Source organism: Eumetopias jubatus, unplaced genomic scaffold (genome assembly GCF_037043125.1).
Source record: "Eumetopias jubatus isolate StellerSeaLion01/CBP00866 unplaced genomic scaffold, mEumJub1_p1.0 scaffold_6, whole genome shotgun sequence".
Lineage (NCBI taxonomy): Eukaryota > Metazoa > Chordata > Mammalia > Carnivora > Otariidae > Eumetopias > Eumetopias jubatus.
The window spans coordinates 36,270,711-36,291,129 of NW_028274812.1; the positions used below are offsets into that span (position 1 = coordinate 36,270,711).

General features: G+C 36.2%; 1 protein-coding gene across 3 annotated transcripts in view; it reads left to right on the forward strand.

Annotated features, from left to right (window-relative positions):
- THEMIS (thymocyte selection associated) overlaps positions 1-20,419 on the forward strand; it is a 191,282-nt gene that overhangs the window by 152,632 nt on the left and 18,231 nt on the right. The window contains exon 5 of one of the 3 annotated variants that reach the window (XM_028117034.2): positions 15,076-17,388. The exons of the other annotated variants lie outside the window; for them this stretch is intronic. Coding sequence (XP_027972835.1) covers positions 15,076-15,084 — 9 coding nt within the window. The 3' untranslated portion in view covers positions 15,085-17,388. Of the gene's footprint in view, positions 1-15,075; positions 17,389-20,419 lie in introns of those variants that run through there. 3 annotated transcript variants of the gene reach the window in all.

The window sequence follows — 20,419 nt, forward strand, 5'->3', positions numbered from 1 at the left end:
AGAACACTGACACTTTGTTTATGTAGAACATTTCTGATAAGTGTTTTCAAGTGCTGTAGGAAACAGTGCCCCCCATTTTATAAAGAAATGAATAGAGGTTAGGAGTGGCTTTTTATTAGTGCCCCCAGAAAATATCAAGCAAAGTGCTTTTTTATTAATACCTTGATCTACTCAAAATTACAAATCTGTCTCTATATTCTGCAAAACTCATGACATGGTATTATTGTGGTCAGTGGAGCTGGCTGCAGTTCTCCATGATGTATGATGCTCTAATAAACTTCCAGTTCAGCTACATGTGCAGGAGATGAGGCCTATTAAATGGCTTAAACTTCATCTTCAATCTAGTAAGGTCTAGGAACATTTAACCCTATGGCCTGGTAATGCTTTGTCGGGGTCTTACAAAATACGATTACTTAATTGGAGTCTTAACCTCTTTTCATAAATTCTCTAAAAAGTCTCTGGTCCTATCACAGCATCTATTTCAGACTCACCTGTAAGTTTCCTGCTACATTAGAGTTGCCACTTCTCATGAAGGCATAGAGAACATGTGGCAAAAATCCTAAGGGAGAATTGAAAATGTGATAAAGCCTTTTTATGAATATGAATCATTCTTTTCTGTTTCTAATCTTCTTTCAAAATAAGCTGCAATGTGCAGTGCTCCATATCTAGTTTCATGAAGACTTTTCTTCCCCATTAACTTGACACAGAGAGCATCAATCCTGGGGTTTGAATAAATATCAAATTCATTGCTTGGCTTACAGTCAGTTTACAATCACCATATATTTTTATGCTCTTGTCATATTTGAACAAGGGAGACTTAGAGAAGTTATCCACACAGTGAGGGGTGTAGATTGAATAATTATGTGCTTTTCCAGATAAAGGAAGAATAAGTTTCACACTGTAGTGAGCTCTAGATTCAACAAGGCATAATAACCTCAGAGCTGGATCAGGTTTTACATGTGAGGAAATTTTTGCCATTTCTGACATATGAAATTGTTATAGAGGCCATAGTCAACAAATCCAGGAATATTAAACTCAATGAGATTTTGGAGTCCATCATATCCTATTTCTTCATATACAGATATGCTATTGGCTCCTAAGACATTGTCTAGCTTAGAATCAATAAGAAATTAGGACTGGAACTGAGAATGGACGTTTAATCTCCTTTCAGTCCAAGGATGCTTTTCACTATGAAATAATTTGAAGTACGAATCTCAAATTTTAATTCAGTAAAGTCTCTAAATATTATATATTATAATTGGTTAACATGAAAACTAAGTATCTGAGAAATGTGATGCTCCCAAGGTTATATAGTAGTAGTAACAGAACTGAGATTAATATCCTTGTTTCCTTCTTTATATTGAGGTATAACTGATAAAAACGTTGTATTAGTTTCAGGTGTACAATATAATGGTTTCATATTTGCATGTATTGTAACATGATCATGACAATAAGTCTAGCTAACATCCATCACCATACATAGTTACACATTTTTTTCTTGTGATGAGAGTTTCTAAGATTTCCTCTTAGCAGCTTTCAAATATGCAACACAGTATTATTATGGTTATGTATTTTATAACTGGAAGTTTGTACCTTTTGACCCCCTTCACCCATTTCACCCATCCCCCAACCCCCACACTGACGACCACCAATTTGTTCTCTGTATCTATGAGCTTAGTAATGATTTTTTATTTTTTAGATTCCACATATATAAGAAAAATATTTTGAAAAAGAGATAAACAAGCATGAACATAAGATTGCCTATAATTCACTACTTAATTACCTTAATAATTTTGATAAATCTCCTTTCAGTTTCTTTTCCTCTCTGCTCAATCTGATTTGTAATCAGCTGTTTTCAATTAATTTAATATCAAGCCAACATTTCCCATGTATAGTATTATGTTTTAGAGGCATACAGTTTTATATTGTTGGTCATTTATTATTTCCCATTTTTTAGTCTCGAAGAGAATATTTAAATAAGCAGTGTATCTTGTTAAATTCTCAAGCACACCTTTGATTTGTTACTTAATATAAATAACTAGAAGTGGCATTTCTAGATCCTTTTCCCAAATTTGTGACTGAATAATCTCTATCAGTTGAATTAAATTTTAAAAATACTATCAATGAAATACTCATTGTACATCTGCCTTGTGCAAAGCAACTGTGATAGGTTCTATGAGAATATAATGTGGAGTAAGCCCTGTGTGGCCGATTGCTGATTGTTTTCTAATTGTTCTTCTGCACTTCTTCCTTAGTAACCTAGAATCCCTGGTTTTTAAGTTATGGCTGCCAGTTTAAATACTATATTTCCCAGCTTTTCCTAATAGCTAGGTTGGTTCTGTGACAAAGTTATGACCGGTCAGATACAAGCATGAAATGGTATCCATAAATGCCAAAAGTGTCTCCAAAATGGGGGGTGGTCACTGGAGTGTCAGTGATGACTTAGAGCTCCAGCAGTGATCATGGCCTTGAGGAGGAAGCAAGAGTTTGAGGGTGTTAAATGAGGGAGAGAGAGAGAGAGAGAGAGAGGGAGAGGGAGAGAGAGAGAGAGAGATGCCTGCAAACCTGACACTGTTCAGTTCATATCAACCCTGGATAGTCTACCTCTATTGTATTTTTCTGTGAAAAAGAAATACAATCTCTCCATTGAGCCACTAATATTTTGGGTTTTCTCTCACATATAGCCGAACTTAGTAATTTTTAATAGAATATTACCTGTTGGAAATAGAAGAGGGTAAAAGAATAAGAAGAAATGGAGAAATAGCTGGGTAGAAACTGAACTTGAAACAAATAGTTTCAATGTTCTAAGTATGGGTATTAACTTTAGGCATTTTAGACTTTCAGATCTTATTCTAGTAGTTTGAACAATCTTTGACCATTCTACCCATATTTATAAATACAGAAGAATTGATCTAGACAATAAATTAAAAACTTTTAACTTTAAGTAAAATAGTTGAATATGTTGAATTAGAATTTGGCTCAGGTCATGGTCCCGGGGTCCTGGGATTGAGTCCCACATCGGGCTCGAGTGGGGAGCCTGCTTCTCCTTCTGCCTGTTGCTCTCCTTGCTTGTGTGTTCTCTCTCTCTCTCACTGTCAAATAAATAAATAAAATCTTAAAAAAAAGATAGAATTGGGATCCAAATCCACAGGGTAAATTGCTAATCTATTATGTTCACACCAACAAGTCGGTACTTATGATTTGATACTGTAATGCAAATGCCTTCTATAATATACCTGCATTGTTAATTGCTTTTTTTCCATATGAATTATAGCATAAAGATATTTATAAGCATTATAGATCCTCTTGTTAAATGGCTTTCAATATCTACCTTATGATTTCACTACAGTTTCCCTAGTTTCTCTGCATTACTTTGGGATTTTAATTGTCTTTTGAATGATTATTTCTAATTTTTCTGTATAAAACATTTTATATTTAAGATTAGTTGCTTAGGCATATTTCCCACAAGTAGAATTATCAGTCAAGGGTGTAGTAATACTTAAAGGCCTTGATACATATTTCCAAATAGCTTTTCATAAAGGTAGGGAATAATTTAAGCTCTCCCAAGTTAGAATGTATAAGAGTGCTGTTTTGGTCACTTTGGCTGATTTCTTTGTGAAGTTGAAGAAAGTTTTCTGTTTAAATATCTCTAAAGCTCAGGAGCCATCCTGATGTAAGGACCATTGTGTTTTATTTCTTTATGTTAGTCTTTCCCTCTCATACTTTTCAATTATACGTTTGATACAATATGAAGGGTCTGGGATAATGTGGAGGTAATAAGGGGATTTGGGGAATTGAAGGAGGGAGAATGAGCAAGAAGAGAGACTACTAAAGACAAATTTTCTTTCCACTGAAATTTCCAAAAGATCAACCCCTCTTTAACTTCCTGAAGTAAATCCAGATGATTCTGGCAAACTCAATAAAGACATTTGCAGCTTCTGTAACTTATTGGAGGATAATTGCCTGGAGCAGGCAATGAAAAATCTAGTGTTCTAGGGGCAACTCTGGTCACTGTACCTGTATCAGATATTGGAGGGTTGGTCAATTTCAATGATATAATAAAAGTTTTATTTCAAAATCTCAGTTATTTGTCTTTACTATCTACCTTTACTTTTTTCTGGGCCAAAAGCAATCTTCAAAGGGTAACATATTAGATTGTTGGAAGTAAAACTAGTGAGCTGTTGTTCTTTTACTTAAGGGAACACCTGTAGGCATAATACAGAATTGACTAAAATAATATTGCAAAACATAGATTTGCTTTTCACTATTTATGCATTGTTTTCAATAGAACTTATTCTAAATACAAGATTTGCTTTTGTGATATATTATGTACCTGAAAAATTTGGGCTAAGATTTATGAAAGGAATTGATTTAATCATCATCTTCATCATCATGTGTGTCAAGTAGCCTGGGGCACAATAAGATAGATGTCTGTAGTTTTGTTTGAATTCAGCATCTGCCCACAAAGCTAATACCATAGCAACTAAGAAACACGAGTACATCTTTCCTTAAGAGACTCTATCTTAAGAAACCTTTTATGCTCCATCCCCATTACATTTAAGGACTGCATATCTGATCCTCTGAACAATACAATTCCACTCTACTCTTTTTCCATATATCTCATTCTTTAACTCCTCTTAACCACCAAGCATATTTCTAACATGAACTTCCTTCATTCCATTCACATCCACAAATTCCTAAATGCCAAGCCGACTTTCTCATTTAATTTGGCTTTGGGTGGGAGAAAAATTTAGAGTGATGACATTTTCTCAGGCTTAGACTTCGTATGTGGAGTGTTTGGTGCTCTGAAGATTAGCAGCCACGTGATAAACTTGAAATTAAGAGGATGTAATGTAAAACGTTCTTCAGAACTGAGATATCATTATTTTAATCTGGAGCAGACAGTCACCTCTGGGTGCTTCTTGCCTGTAGCCCTCCCTGGACCATTTATAAGTATGTGGACCTTCCTCAAGAGAATGGCTCACTTTTTCTTTCTCTCGCCTTTCATATCTTGTAGATTATTTTTAAAATGATTCATTCTCCTATATGGTAGCCATTTTCATAAATCAGCTTTGTACAACTCAGGAAGAAATATTCCTCATTGTGATAAAATGTACACAATATAAATTTACCACTTTAATCTATTTTAAGTGTAAAATTCTATGGCAGTAAGTGGATTCACATTGTTGTACGACCATCACCACCATCCATCTCTGGAACTTTTATATCTTCCCAAAATGAAACTTTGTATCCATTAAACAGTGGCTCCCTATTCCCCCATCCTCCCAGACCTGGCAGTCACCATTCTACTTTCTGTCTGCATGAATTTGACTACTCCAGGTACCTCATATAAGTGAAATTATACAATGTTTTTGTGTCCTTTTGTATCTGGCTGAGTATTTCATTTAGCAGACTGTCTTCAAGATTTGACACATGTAGCATGTGTCATAATTTTATTCCTTTTCAAGGTCAAACAGTATTCCACTGTACGGATATTCCACATTTTGTTTATCCATTCACCTGTCGATGGACACTTGGGTTGCTTCCACTTTGGGCTATTGTGAATAACGCTGCTATGAACATTGGTGTACAAATATGTATTTGAGTTCCTGCTTTCGATTCTTTTGGATATATATCCAGAAGTTGCATTGCTGGTTCATATGGTAATTCTATGCTTGATTTCTTTAGGAACCACCATACTGTTTTTCACAATGATCCGTATCCCTTCCCTCTTCCCTCCCATATGTAATGTGTCTGTCCTGCAAAGACCTTCCTTAAATTGTTTTCACTTAGTTTTTCTGTGGAAGTCATTTTTTTTTGTCATTTTTCACTGGTGTTATTATTATTTGCTTGGGGATCAAGAGTCACCTGACAGAAAGTATCTCAATTCCAATGATTTCTTCTTCTCCTATCTAGCCTGAGCAGCCTCATGTAAACTTGACCCATTATCTTGGCCAGCCAGTAGCTGTTATTCCCATTTTTCAGATTAAGAAATAGATTAGATGAGCAGGTCTGTTATGAGAATTAGTTGATATAGTAAAGGATTAACTGAAAAGCAGAGTAAACATAAATGACTTCCATAAGTCACTTAGGGAATTGGAGAAGCTGGTTATAAGAGTTTCTAAATTCGTAGCTGAACACTTTCTGCTGTGTCTCTAGATTTTTTATGCTTCAAGCCTTAAGAAATCATTCCTTAATGATTGGCTTATCCTCCTCATTCACTTCATTGTGCATCTTTATTTTATTATGGAATAAAATGCATATCATACCTGGGAGGGGGTATTCCTCTATGATTGTAAGTATATAATACTGCGAATGAAATTTTATAAGCAACAGCAAACAATGCTTTCAAGGAACTATTGTCAAGATCAGAAGAAACACAAAGGAAATAAAAATGATAATTTTATATTAAATGAGGTGAAGGTCATTATTTGACCCTTAGAAGTACTGAAAACACACAGGAAAACTTATTGGCAAAGTTTAAAGAAAAGGATAATCTTGCCTATCTGTTTAGAAGTTATGTATTATACACTGTTATCTTTGGCTCCTTCTGTGTCTGTTAACTACATGTTTGTTGAGAAATAGTGAAGTTGGATAGTAGGTTTGCCAATTTAGAACTGAATTATCTACAGAGTTACAGTACTTGTAGGGTTTTATTGGTTCCTCATAGATGGTATCTATAAAATTTAAGTACTTTTCAAGTATGGACAAACAAACATATACAAATATCTGTATATATGTGATGAGGGGAAAAAAGAAGTGGAAATATTTTCAAACATGATTACAAGAGCAAAAATTTTAAAAAGGCTTTTGATTTTTGAACACTTGCTGGCAACATAAAACATATATATAGATAGATAGATAGGTATATATATATATAAAATAAATGCCCCCTAAATTTGTATTTCTTTTCTCTTAAAAAATATTGTAGTAAATGGTTTATAGTTTGTATATTGGAGTCCTAGTAACTCATAAATGCTCTCTGGAGGAATAATGCTATGTCCATCACAGACTGCTTCAATAAATAAGTCATCCCCTTCTCCACAGCCATTTGTAACTACATACTTGCTTTGTTTTCATTTTTCAAAAGAAAAAGTGTGGTCAGGTTGTTTATGATCTCATTTCTGTTTGCAGCAACTCAGCAAAATGGGGCTGGCCTTACATATGGTCACCGTTTTTTAATGACATTGGGAGGTTTTAGATCAATTAAGAGACTCTTTTAAAAGAATCAATTGGGTTGGCTATGCAACTGAGTTTGATTAAAATCCCCTAATTAATCACTTTTGTTCTATTTTTTTTTTATTCACTGGGCTATGACTATGAACAGTTTGAACTTTATATCCAATAAAGATTTTAGTAATGTTCAAATCCACTAGAGGCTTCCAAACTAGTAGTATTTGTCTGACAAGATACTGTCATTAACCAGTGTTGACAGACTGGTAACTTCAATCCTGAGTCAGTCAAAACTACGGTGCTTACTTTTTTCTTCTATTGTCTGTTTTGAGCCCTGCTTCATGTTTGAGTTTCCAGCACTTCATTTTATGCGTATTTTAAATGATTTTAGATGTACATTGTGATAAAATATTCCCACCTGCCCAGGGAGGAAAAATGAGTTTCCTATTGCCAACGCTTTGATTATTTTCATACTTCTTCCTCTGGAGGAATCAGGGGTGAATCTCTGCTTCAAAGTCCAGGGATCCTTTCTCCAGCGATTCTTTATGCAACCCTATCCTATATTACAGGCCCATGCATACAGAAATGACACCAGAAAAAATCAATACGGGCACTAGCTGATCAGAATGTGCCTTGAACTGAGGCTGGTCGGATTGGTAGGAATGTGAGCCCTTCGGCGAATGCTAGGAAAAACCCCTTGTGTTTTTAACTATTAGTATAATGGAATCTCAGAGTGTAAGAATATTGGCAAAGTGGCAGGCAGATTGCAGATTCGTATAAAACCTTATTTTAGTTGACATGTTTGGAACAATCTGTGAGGCTTACGGCGCTATTCGAATAGGCCGCCCAAGCCCTCCGAATTTCACATAGCACCTCTGCCTTTCCACTGGCTGGTTCTTCCTTTGCTCTGAGCCCTTGGAGGTAGTTGGAAGTAATTTTTATTTATTTTTACCCCACAGTTTGCTCACTTTTGCTCTCTCAACTCCTTTGTTTCTGGGAAATGAAAATTAATTTTTCGTCGTGGGTTTCTTATCCACCTTTTGGATCTCGCTTCCAAATGATTCTTTCTGGACTCTATGCATTTGAAGTCTCCATCCCCAGACGTTCACAGCCCTGGCCGGTGCAGTGCACGGGGCCAGAGGGCCTAGAGCAGCTCTGTCTCCCAATTTACCCTTTTATCACCAGAGTCTTCTCCACTTTCGTCTCTTGCAACTCTTTGTTCTCTAGGAAATGTCAGTTTATTTAAAGCTCACTTCACATTAGCAATCCACTTGAGTACTGTATGTAAAGGTTCCATTTCAGAGGTATAGAAACGCCTGGGTTTAGGTCTTGAAGAAAATACTGTGTTGGTGATAGATACCCTGAACCCAGTTTGGACTTTGTATAGCCTCAGCTCTTTGCTCTCAGGTTGGTGGTGGGGGGGGGGTTATGTATGGCCCTTAGTAGCCTACACCTTAATCAGCTGAAAATTTGACTATCATGTTATATGGCAAGAGAATGAATATTTCCTTCTCTGGCAATGAGGTGGTTGAGGAGGATTTTATCCTGGATGAATTGGTGGACCCTACACGCCTTTATGCATATCTTACAGGAGAGGAGGTGAAGGGGTTTAGTCACACAAAAGCATTGAGAAGACAATGTGAAGATGGAGGCAGAGATTGGAGTAGTGTGGCCAGGAGCCAAGGAACGCCATAGAATGTCAACAGCCAGAAGTTGGAAGAGGCAAAAAGGGTTTCTCCCCCAGAGCCTCTGACCTGGCCCTGCTGACACCTTGTGATTTTAAACTTCTGACCTCCAGCACTTTTCAAGAAGAGATTTCTGCTGCTGTAAGCCACCCAGCTTGTAGTAGGGAACCCTAGGGAACTCATACAACACACAGGTTTTCTCGGGCTTTCCAGGGAAAAATGAACAGGCATATATTTCCCAGGCGTTTTGGAATTTTACAGAAATAGCACAAAAAACTAACCATGAGTTACTTAATTGATTAATTAAGTCATCACGTATATATATCAAGGACTCACGGGAAATTCCAAAGGTAAGCAAGCAGAAGAATGGCCAGGAGCATAGTGTCTAGCAGGACGGACTTGAAAATAAGAAACTCACAGCCTACTCAGGAAATCACAAAGCAAAAGCAGAGAAGGGGAGCCATGAAATGGAGCTGTGGACTCATCTTAAAGGTCACAGAAAGTGGTCTGGAATTGATCCTTTGGGCTACAGAATAGGAGTTACAGAGGAATTTTTAATAAAGAAGTTAAATTGAAAACTGTTAATTTTATAAGAAAAACCTATGACTTTTCACTTTTGAAATAGGACTCTTTGTTTTCAACTAGCAGGAATAATACTACAGCTTCTCCTTGTTGCATTGTTTACCTAAATAATTTTGTTCCAAATTCCCCATCCATAGAAAATTTCCCTTTTCTATGCATAATTGTATCCACATATGCTACATTAGTTGGCAACTGGGTTACAGACCCGTTCTCTGTGAATGGCTGTGAATTTAGTTGCGGGTAATGAGTACTTTTTTTTTTTTAACAAAAGTTATACATTATATTATGTGTATGAAATATGAAAAATAGTTTAGATTCTCTAGATCTGCAGCATACTACATTGTGTGGAGTAGGGTTGAGAGGGGAGAATGAGAGAATGAGAATCTAGGGTAGGGTAGAATTTACCCCTAGTTTTGCTCACTAGCTTGTGCCTTTCTCTGTTAGGTATAAGCAGTGTAGGCGAAGGAAAATAAATTTTCCTCTGCCCTTCTGAGTTCTTGGTTGAGGCCCGTATAATAAAAGACAAATCAACAAGAGAAAATCAGAAGTTTACTAACATGTAGACCTCATGTATACAAGGGAGATACCCAGAGAAACTGAGTAACACAAAGAGGTAGCTTTTAAATTTAGTCTTAAATACCATCTAAATGGCCAGAGGGGTTAGGGGATACAGGCTTCTTAGGGAAGAATGATTTTTAAAAATAATTTTTAAGGAAAATGAATGGGCCTTTAGAAAAATAAGTGGGAGGTGTGGCAATTTGTGACAAAGTTTGTCTGGGTGTGATGTCACCTAGTCTCTTCTGTGATAAGTCAGTCTTCTGGTTGATGGAGGATACGTCTCTAGGCAGATAAAAGGAGCTCAGAGACAGTCTCTCCTTGCAATTTGCTTTTTTTCAGTGCCTATAGCTCAAAGTAATCAGTATCCCAAAGAGGCATCTTTTGGGGTGGCATGTCCTGAACTCCTACAGTTGTCATATTTGGGGATGACATTTTCTGCTACCCTCCAGTAGGAAAAAGCCAAGGTAATAAGGACAGAGTCCCACCTCAGATGTGCCTCCCTGAGTCACCATCATGCTCTCCCTGCCTGAGAAGTCTCCCCAAAGTTACACCTTTTGCCCTCTACAGGCACCCTGTGAGAATGTTCCTAGCCTGCTCCCTATCTAAGGTATAGATAGTATCTAGCATTGTGTGAATTCTTGTATTGAAAAAGTAGTCCACTAATATTGATCTGTGTTGGGGATATGAATTTGTTAGAAATACAAATTAAAGATATGTAAGTTGAAAATGCATCAAGTTTCTTTCTAGCAATATAGGAAGTAGATGAATTTTCAATTGCTTATAATTCCTGAATGCAAATGTCACTGATCATTGAGATAAGCCTTTTATTCTGGAATTAGTTTATGATATATTTGTGCACATGTAGTTAGAGAGTAAAATTCTTAAACCTAACGCATTAGTCAAAATGTCTCAAGGACATATGTATAAAAAAAGGTAAAATTGAATGTATTTACATAGCTCCTTGCCAAGAAAATGAAAATGTTTTACGTAAATACTCTAGGAGCTGAGATTAGATGAGAATACTTGAGATATGGGTGGCATTTGAATACTTCTTACTTGGCTCTGCTTGAAGAAATACAATACTCTGAAATATTCACTAATGCATTTACCAGCCTTTTGGGGTGCCGAACATCAAGAAAAAGTGCCAACTGAGATCCCAAGAAGCTCAACTTAAGCCTGGAGTTTATGTAAATAGCCTTTGTCCCGAAGATATATGTATGACTTAAAAAAAATAAAAACCTCTGCCCATAGAAGTCTCTTTTCAAATAAGAGACATTTAATCCTGGAGCCACAGAGTCCTGGCAGATTTCCCATATTCAAACCGAGTACGTAGATAAAATCTCACTGCTTTGTCAGCAATGAATAACTGGATTCTGAAGACAGCTTCAAAGATCCGGGGAAGACTGCCATCTGGTGGGAAAATGAAATTACTGCTAAAGTACAGTCACAAGCTCCCTGTTGCTTTGTCAAGTATTTGTTTAAAGCCAAACTTTAAAGCAAAATAAAATGATATTTTAAGTCAAACACCACCTGAGTGAAGTGTTAATTAATAACCATATGATTATCATTGTTATCTTGTTTTTGTTCTGTTATTTTACCTTTTCTCTGACATGTGAAAAAAAGAAGGAACTGACAGATACTGTGCTTTTTTTCTATCTGGTTATTCAGTTTTCCTCACTCATCAATTTCTAGTTTTCAGAAACTGAGATAAACCCTGTAATTTCAGTAAAGGCAATGTAATACACAGCTCTGACGACTGTGGGGGATCAAAAATACAGAGAAATGAATAAAATGGCAAGTAAGAAAAAGAATCTGGACATAGGTCTGAAAACAATGAGCCTTTAGCCTAGACTCTAGTCTGGTTTGCATTTGAGGATATTGTTTAATCCTTTAGTACTTGAGTTTCATTTCTCAGCTTTGACTCTTATAGTTTCTCTGTCAGCTGAGTTTTAATTTGGCAAACGATAATGACAGATTGCACACATATTTGTGTAGAGATTTTAATGTATTTAGGGTGCTTAGATGATCCTGAGGCTAGATTTTAGTGTTATATCGATAAATGCTCAGCTCTTAAATACCCCTTATCATCGATTTACTGTCTACTGAATTTCTCTCTTTTCAAAGTAACGTGGGAGTGGAAGTATTTTCTGTAGAATTTTAAATGGTATGTATATACACATTTGTGTCTGTGTGTGTTTGTGAATGACACTTCATATTCAGTATTTTCTAAGTATGAATTTAAAATCTCTCTGCTCAATATACAAATTACATTTAATAAAATTAATTTCTTCTCAATACATTAGACATGCACTACTACTAAAATATCAAGAGATAGATCTAAATTCTTGGTTTTTTATAAAGTGAGAATTTCAGGTATAGATGGGAAAGACACCTGGACCCAACCATTTTCTCTCTTTATTCTCTATAGTTAACCAAAAGCAAATGCCATGTTGAATGGTGAGTTTGGCCACATGGGAGGATCTGGTCTTTGTTATTGTCCACCAGCAAATCCTTCCAGGCCTTTCAGCCTTGCTGTTAGCTTGCAGCCTTACTCCCTGACCCCCTCCGCTCCCCAACTCCCTGCACCATTGTCCAGACTGAAGCTTCCTGTGTAGCTTCTGGAGAAGTAGAGTCAAGTCTCTGAAATGCTCCTCTGAGAGTGTAAGGGATCCAGTTATGTCATCCTAGCCAAGTCAGTGCTAACCACCAACTCCAATTTGAGGCAGATGAGATGATTTAAGAAACTATAGCCTAATCTCTACAATACAGTATATTTTTTATGTGTCCTCACATTGTACATAAGTCTGCTATTGTCTTGATCTATAGTCAGGCCAAGCTATTTTTTAACTTTTTATCCTGAAAAATTTCGAGTACATACAAAGGTAGAATAGCATAATGAACCTCCAGACATCCAGCACCCAGCTTCATCAACTATCAACTCAAGACTAATTTTATTCTACCTATATCCCTCACTATTCAGCCCCACTGGATATTTTGGGGAGAAGACAGAAGCAGACATCATTTAATTTAATTTTATGAGGAAATAATTCATTGGATACCTCTGAAAGGTAGGGATTCTTAAAACCAACAATATAGTTATCATACCTGAAAACATTAGCAGTAATTCCTTAAGGATATCACATATCATGTTAGAATTCAGATTTGCCTGGTTGTCTCATAAATGTCTTCTTACAGTTTGAATCAGGATCTAAGTAAGGTACACACATTGCAGTTGAATGACACGTTTTAAGTCTCTTTTAATGTATGGAATTCTTCCTATTTTTTTTCATATTTTTTGGAGAAACTGGCTTCCTTCTACAGAGTTTCCCAAAACATGAATTCTGCTGATTGTGGTTGCCAGGGAGGAGGAGTGGAAATGGTTTTTCTTTTGCAAGCTATTTAGAGCAACTTGTATAGAAACTGGACTGTTATGTTTTAGTGCACTTTGCTGTTTTCCAGACACCTTCTATTCCTTAGTTTCTCATACTTCACATAAGATTTTTGTCTATCAGTTTCTTTCCTGGTCTATCACATGCCAGATATTCTAGAAAATATATATTTTTTATGTCATACATTCTAGAGTTGTTTTGCCTGCGAGTTGCTTTCTACTGAGATATCCTTCTGACTTGTTTTCCTGTGAATTGATAGTTAAATTTTGAAGTTTGATAGACTGAGGTTTGAATTTCTGGGAAAACTACTCTATAATGAGTGCTGTGTATTTTCTATCAGGAGATACACAGCATCTGGTTGTTTTTTGTTGTTGTTTGTTTTTAAAAATAAAGTTAGAAACTGTTGATGATCATTGTTACCTCAAAATATAGAACAGTTCTGGCCACTGGATCTTATTTTTGTTTCCAGAGAGTGAGTATCTCTGAGAATGGGACCCTGACTAAGCACCCTCCGTTTGAGAGTATTGCACTATGCTGTAGATTCAATGAGCCTGGTCAAGTTGTTTGCAAATTGTATTTTCTACTTTAAGCAAAATTGAATCTGACAAAATGGACAAGTATTTTAAAAAAATACTAAAAGCCCCATCAATTAAAGATTATACTATTAAAGACACCATTAAGAGAGTGAAAAAGCAAGCTACAAAGTGGGGAGACTTATTTGCAGAACAGATAAAGGGTATTAAAAAGGACTTGTATTCAAATACGTAAAGAACTTTTACCAATCAATGACAAAAATACAGACAGCACAATAAAGAAAATGGGCAAAATACTTGGATAGTTACTTCACAAAATTGGTGTCTCACAATGACCCATAAAACATTGAAAAACTATTTAATCTTGTCATCTAGGAAATGTAAATGGAAACCATGATGAGGTAATACTATAGAATCATAGAATGATTAAGTAAAAAGACTGACAGTACCAAATCATAGCAAGATTGTGGAGAAACTGGAAGTTTGTGTACTCCCGGTGAGAATATATTCTGGAAAACCACTTTGTGGAGTCTCCTATAGCCGGGCATACATACCCGCTATGACCCAACAATTAAATGCTTACAGAAGCATATGCGTATGTGAAAAAAATGTGTACATATGTGTACAGAAAGACATGTATAGAAATATTCATAGCAGCATTTTTTATAACAGCTAAAAATTGGAAAAAACTCAAATGTTCTTCAGTAGTAGAGCAGATAAATAAATTTTGGTGTAATCATACAATGGAATACTCTGACATTAGGGATAAAAAGAAAGAAGCCAGACACAAAAGAGAATATACTCTATGATTTAAACTATATAATACTTCCAAACCAGAGAGAAATCTAATCTATGATATTAGAAGTCAGGATACTGGTTAGCTTTGGGGAAGATGGGTTGGAAATGTGATGGGCTAAGGTATGGTGGAGCTGGTGGGAGCCTATTAATATTCTATGTCCAGATCTGGGTAGTAGTTACATAGATGCATTCAATGTGTATCAAGTCATTGCACTATCATTGTGCCTTTTTCTAAAAGTACTACATACTTCAGAAGATAAATTTATTAAAATATTATATTTATAATATGAGCAAAAGGCAACAGTGATAAAAAAAGTAGAACTGACTATTTTCATACTTCTCATATTTCTCCATCAGCCACATTAGGAGGAAAAAAGTACAAGAAGATGAACTAATCACACCCATCAAGATGTCAGCCAAAAATTTGAAATTTTCAAGACAATTGAATGAAGATTTACAAATACTCTCAGTGACGGTGAATTTCACCATAGTTTATACTGTGTTATGTGATGTTAGCAACTAGGAAAATGAAGCCTTCATGATTAACAATATATTTTCAAACTAAGCAAAAAGAATATGAAGACAATTATGTACACTTTTTCATTGCTGTTTATAATTATGTTATAACCAATCCAGTACCTCATTACATTTAAACCTCACTCAAATTAATGTTCAACTCTTTTGAGTTTTTTAAATAGAGATAAAAAAAACTACATACTATTAAGTGTACCAGTCCTTCCTAAAAATGGCTAAAATAATACAAAGAAGCAATATGGTGAAAAACAAAAACATTTCTTTTTCTGAAAATACTCTTGGAAGGTGCTTGGGAAAGAAATGCTGAAGAATTCAATGAGCTCATATATATAATAGGCATAAAATGGTACCTGGCACTTAGTGAGCACAAAATAAATGTTAGCTGTTACAATTATTTGTATGAACAAATGACTCTGTAAGGGAGATTTTCTGCAAAGTTGCATGAGGGCTCGGTTTTTTCCCAACATATGTGTTTATTGTCTTTGCTAGATTATGCTTCAATAATAAAATCCATGAAGTATTTTTTTAGCGCATTGGAGAAACCACTCTTCTATCCCTTAATGACCTCTTGAGCACAAGCGTCGCCTTCTGGATGAACCGAGTCAGGGCAGCTACTGGTTGTACTGGTAGAGCAACGGTGCTGTCCAGACTTTTAAAAAGTGATTCTAAAGGGGGATTAATGACATGACTCCACCTATGAAATGTATGCTAGGTGTCATTATAGGCAAGTTACTAAAGCAAAGAAATTGTAGCCAGAAGTTTACAAAGTTCTGAACGATGTTGTAAATATGAGGTTAATTTATAGAAACAAAAGTATAAAATATAGTAGGATCCTCATGATACTTTGTGAGATGAGGAATAACTGTGGTACTCTTTTGTACCATTTAAAGATTTGCTGATTGTCTTATGACAAATAATTTTCCCCCAAATTAAAGGTGTGCTAATATTAAGATTTATTTTTCAGGGCACCTGGGTGGCTCAGTTGGTTAAGCTACTGCCTTCAGCTCAGGTCATGATCCTGGAGTCCTGGAATCGAGTCCCTCAGGCCAGGGTTCTGTAGAAATTTAGAGAAGGTGTGAAATGGTAGTGCCAGGCAGTGCTTGACAAAAGGCATGGGGAATAGGGTGTCTGATTTGGAAGAAGTCAGAAGGGCAGCCTTCATGGGAAAGTTTTGAGGAAATGTTGCCAAGCTTGAGTTGAGGTGAAGAGGTGGGAAGCAACCTTCAAAGACTACATCCTGTGTTAGACACCTGTTCAAAACAGCATGAGATTTTTACATTTTAGCAACACTTCAGTGGCACACATGCCATTTAACATTTCATATAATCGGAATACTTAAAGAAAGAGTGGGATTAATCATACTCATCACAATCATTTCTAGCTCAAATAATAATGTGCCAGTGTTTTACATCAGGTTGCCAGGATAGATACCTTTCAGAGACATATATGGAAGGCTGTGTTTTCATACCCAGAAGGTTAAAATGATTTCAAATGTAATTTTTAAGAAATGAATTTAGAATACTCTTCCTAGATACAGAGATATTATATGGTACACTGCAGTTCCCATCTGCCATCTGCAGCAAGTGTTGTTCTGCTGGACACTTTTCAAATGCTCTTCGTATGTCTACTGATTAAAAACTAATTTCATGAAAAACTAATCTAAACAAAAAACATGTCACATACTTCATTCTACTGTAATTTCTGTTTCTATAACTCAAACCAAGATTAATTTTCCTATCCTTTGGCCGCAGATTGCCCCCACAGTGTCTAAGAGTTATGATTTTCCAATTAAAATAGGAGCTATGAAAGTTATAACAATAGTCATGTGAATTAATAATTTTACAATTTGCAGAAAGGCAAAATAAGAAGAAAGAAGAGAATTTATTTATATACAGAATTGTTCCAGTGTCCATGAATCATTATAAGTAAGCTGACCTTGGTATTTTGTAGGGGATGCACTTGCCATAGCCTCTCTAAAATAGCAGACCCTTTGGCATGCTTGTCCATTATCTGGAGTGACATCGCTAACATCTTTGAGGGCTTGAGGGCAGTCGGACTTCTCATTTATCTCCTTAAGATTTACAAATGTACAGATTAGCTGTCTCTTCTGGCCTCATTTTCAAATAAAGATATATTGGTTAAGCCTTACTTCAAGTGTCCGTTTCATTTTTGGCTAAATTTATAGAAGATTAGAATAGCAAGAAGCAGATTGAATTGAGCTTGACAAAAGGGTGTGAAGAGGTTCTTTACCCTGAGTACTCTAAAGAAAAATTCTTAAACTTGCTTAAATCAGACAAAGTGTGTGATTATATTGAGTTCCACCTGCTCCCATGAGCTAGGATTTGCTTTTTCCCAAGAGGGTGGTCAAATCAACATCAAATCAGGATGCTGGACTTCTAGATGTCAAATTGTCTAGTTCCCTGTTTTCAGCAGGAAAGATGGAGGAAGAAGCAACTGAAATATATGCACACTTATAATTCTTTAATACATAATATGTTCTGGAAAAGTGTCTTTGAAAATGAAGGTTTAAAAGAGTCTTAACAATAAATGATTTCTTTCCCAGAGAGCATAGTACAATCTTTGATATATGATGCCTGATGAAATCTCTAATAGTTCCAGCAGGGAGGGATTTGTTTTCTTGGATCTGGTCCCAGTAAGTTCAGCAGGTAGAAGAAGTTCTTGAAGGGCTGAGATGGAAAGCTGTCTTTTTTTTTTTAATCAGAACAACTAGGGAAGCAGATACAGGCATATTTCTTTTTCATGGACCAATTGCCTCTTCTCTGATCCAAGGGAAAGGGCGGGGCAGATAGAAAACCCCAACTCTTCAATGTCCTGAACTTCTGGTGATACTTGCAGCAGGGGAGAGAGGGATCTGTCCCTCTTGTTCACTACAACTGGGCCAAGAGTGTCTTAAGTGTCAAGCCACATGTAAGCACCTGTTATTGCTGAGGTCCCCAGTTAGCTGCCAGCTCAGAGTCCAGCCAGCATGGTCCCATTTGAAGAAGGTGTGCATGGTTGAGGGGGGGAAGCCCTTACTGAAGAGGTAAGGGATACAGCAAAGCGTCTCCCACAGGAGGACCACAGCCTGGAACTCTGGGACGAGTGGGAGAGATGGTAGTGGGCTTCTGATGGGCTGATGAAATGAGGCCTGCCAACCACAGCGCTGGGCAAAGCCCCTAAGGCTGCAAGGGACAGGAAAGGTGTCAAAGATGTTTTGTGGGGATTGGGTGGAACAAGCGCAAAGGGACTCTCTTGCAGGTTGTATAAAGAACATATTCTGCATAAAAGGCAGGTTATTGGTATAGATGGATGATTTGATGAAACCTCAGATTATTGTCTGAAAGGGAGGACTGTTTATGCAGATGATCAACTTCAAATTATTTTTCAGTTTAGATTCTTGCTTGTTTAAATATTTTCCTCAGAAAAACCAAACATTTGCTTCCATTTAATTGGGCCTTTATAATGCACAATGAGAAATTTATTAGGTTTTTTAAACCACTTAATAACCTTCTGAATTATTTATGGTGATTCAACCATGTAACAAACAAAAGAGAAAACACACACACACACACACACTAAAAGACAGATGGCATAGAGGATTACATGTTCTCCTGGAATGATAATTTGAATACGCAAACCTGTGTTTCTTATGATTGGATTTGGAACTTCATTTATTTATTTTAATGTATAGTTTCTGAATTACTGTTAATACTGTTCTTAAGTGTAATTTAATTCTGAGGAAGAAAGTTACTTAATGGGAAATTTCTTCCCAAATATCACTTGAAATATCTTCCCACATATCCCTTGAATTCACTTTTCTGAAGTGAAAAAGTACAGGCTGTGTTGTTTATATAAGCAGAGAAGAGGACACTTTTTTTAGTCCATTAGGAGAGTGATTTTTTTTTTTTTTTTTTACCAAGTGAAAAATAAAGGACGTTATCTGGGATACTTCGTGTTGTTTAAAATGTGAATGATGTTTAGTCCCTGGGCCAAGACAGGCGCTGTGTGACTTTCTAAAGAAAAGTGAGCCTCGCCCTTGGGGAAAGGGGACACGAACAAATGTAATCACGAACCAGGAACCTCAGTGAATTGCTTGGAAAAGGATGATTTTTTTCCCAACAACATGGCCTTAGGTGTGAGATGAAAGATGGATATGAAGAAAGAAAATACTTTTTTGGGTAATATTTATTTGTTCCTTTCTTTGTTCATAAGAAAAATATTCAGTGCCTTGTAATTGGATCATTGCTTTCAGTGGGAACCCTAAAAGCAATATACAAACTACAAGCTAAGAATAACATGAAAAATAATTTAATAGCCATTTTGTATTAGCAGATGGGATTATAATGACTCATTTTCAATGGCAAGGTAAGTGGAAATTACACAAAAGAAACAGGGTATATCTTTGAACTATACCTATAGAGTGGTCAGAAAGGCATGATGCATGCCAGTTCAAATTTATCTCTGTTCCTGTCTATTCTTTGCACACATTTTATTTTTCTCGTTTTCCTCTGGACCTGATCTTTAGGTTGAAGGCTTGACATTGTTGAAGCAGTACCTGACAGAGTTTTATTTCTTCCATTATTGTCAGGTCATAATTTCATGCCTAGGGAATATGGGGCCGCTGGGTATACATACTAAGTTCTCAATTTCCCTAATATAACCATTCTTTGATTTATAATTATCACAGATAGTAACCAGTCTAACTTGGGCCATAGAAATATATGGGATACTGTATAACTATAGTGTTTGCAATGATTGCAACAGTGAATTTATTTAAAACCGCAAAATTTGCAATGTGTATATTTTGATAGATAAAACAAGTTAAAATATGTGTTCCTTTCAAATACATATTATTACTGTTAAAAGTGACTGCATATCACTTCTAACATATAAACATGTGACTGTTGTAGCCATTGATAAGCTAGCCAAAGAAAAAGTCATAAAAATTAAGTCTGTATGTATTCATGCATTTCTCCATTAATTTAGTATGTAGTTATTTAATACCTGCTCTATTTAAAACACTGAGAGAGGGGCTCCTGGGTGGCTCAGTAGGTTAAGCATCTGCCTTTGTCTCAAGTCCTGATCCCGGGGTCCTGGGATTAAGTCCCACATGTGTTCCCTGTGTCAGAGAGGAGTCTGCTTCTTCCTCTCCCTGTGCCCTCCCCCC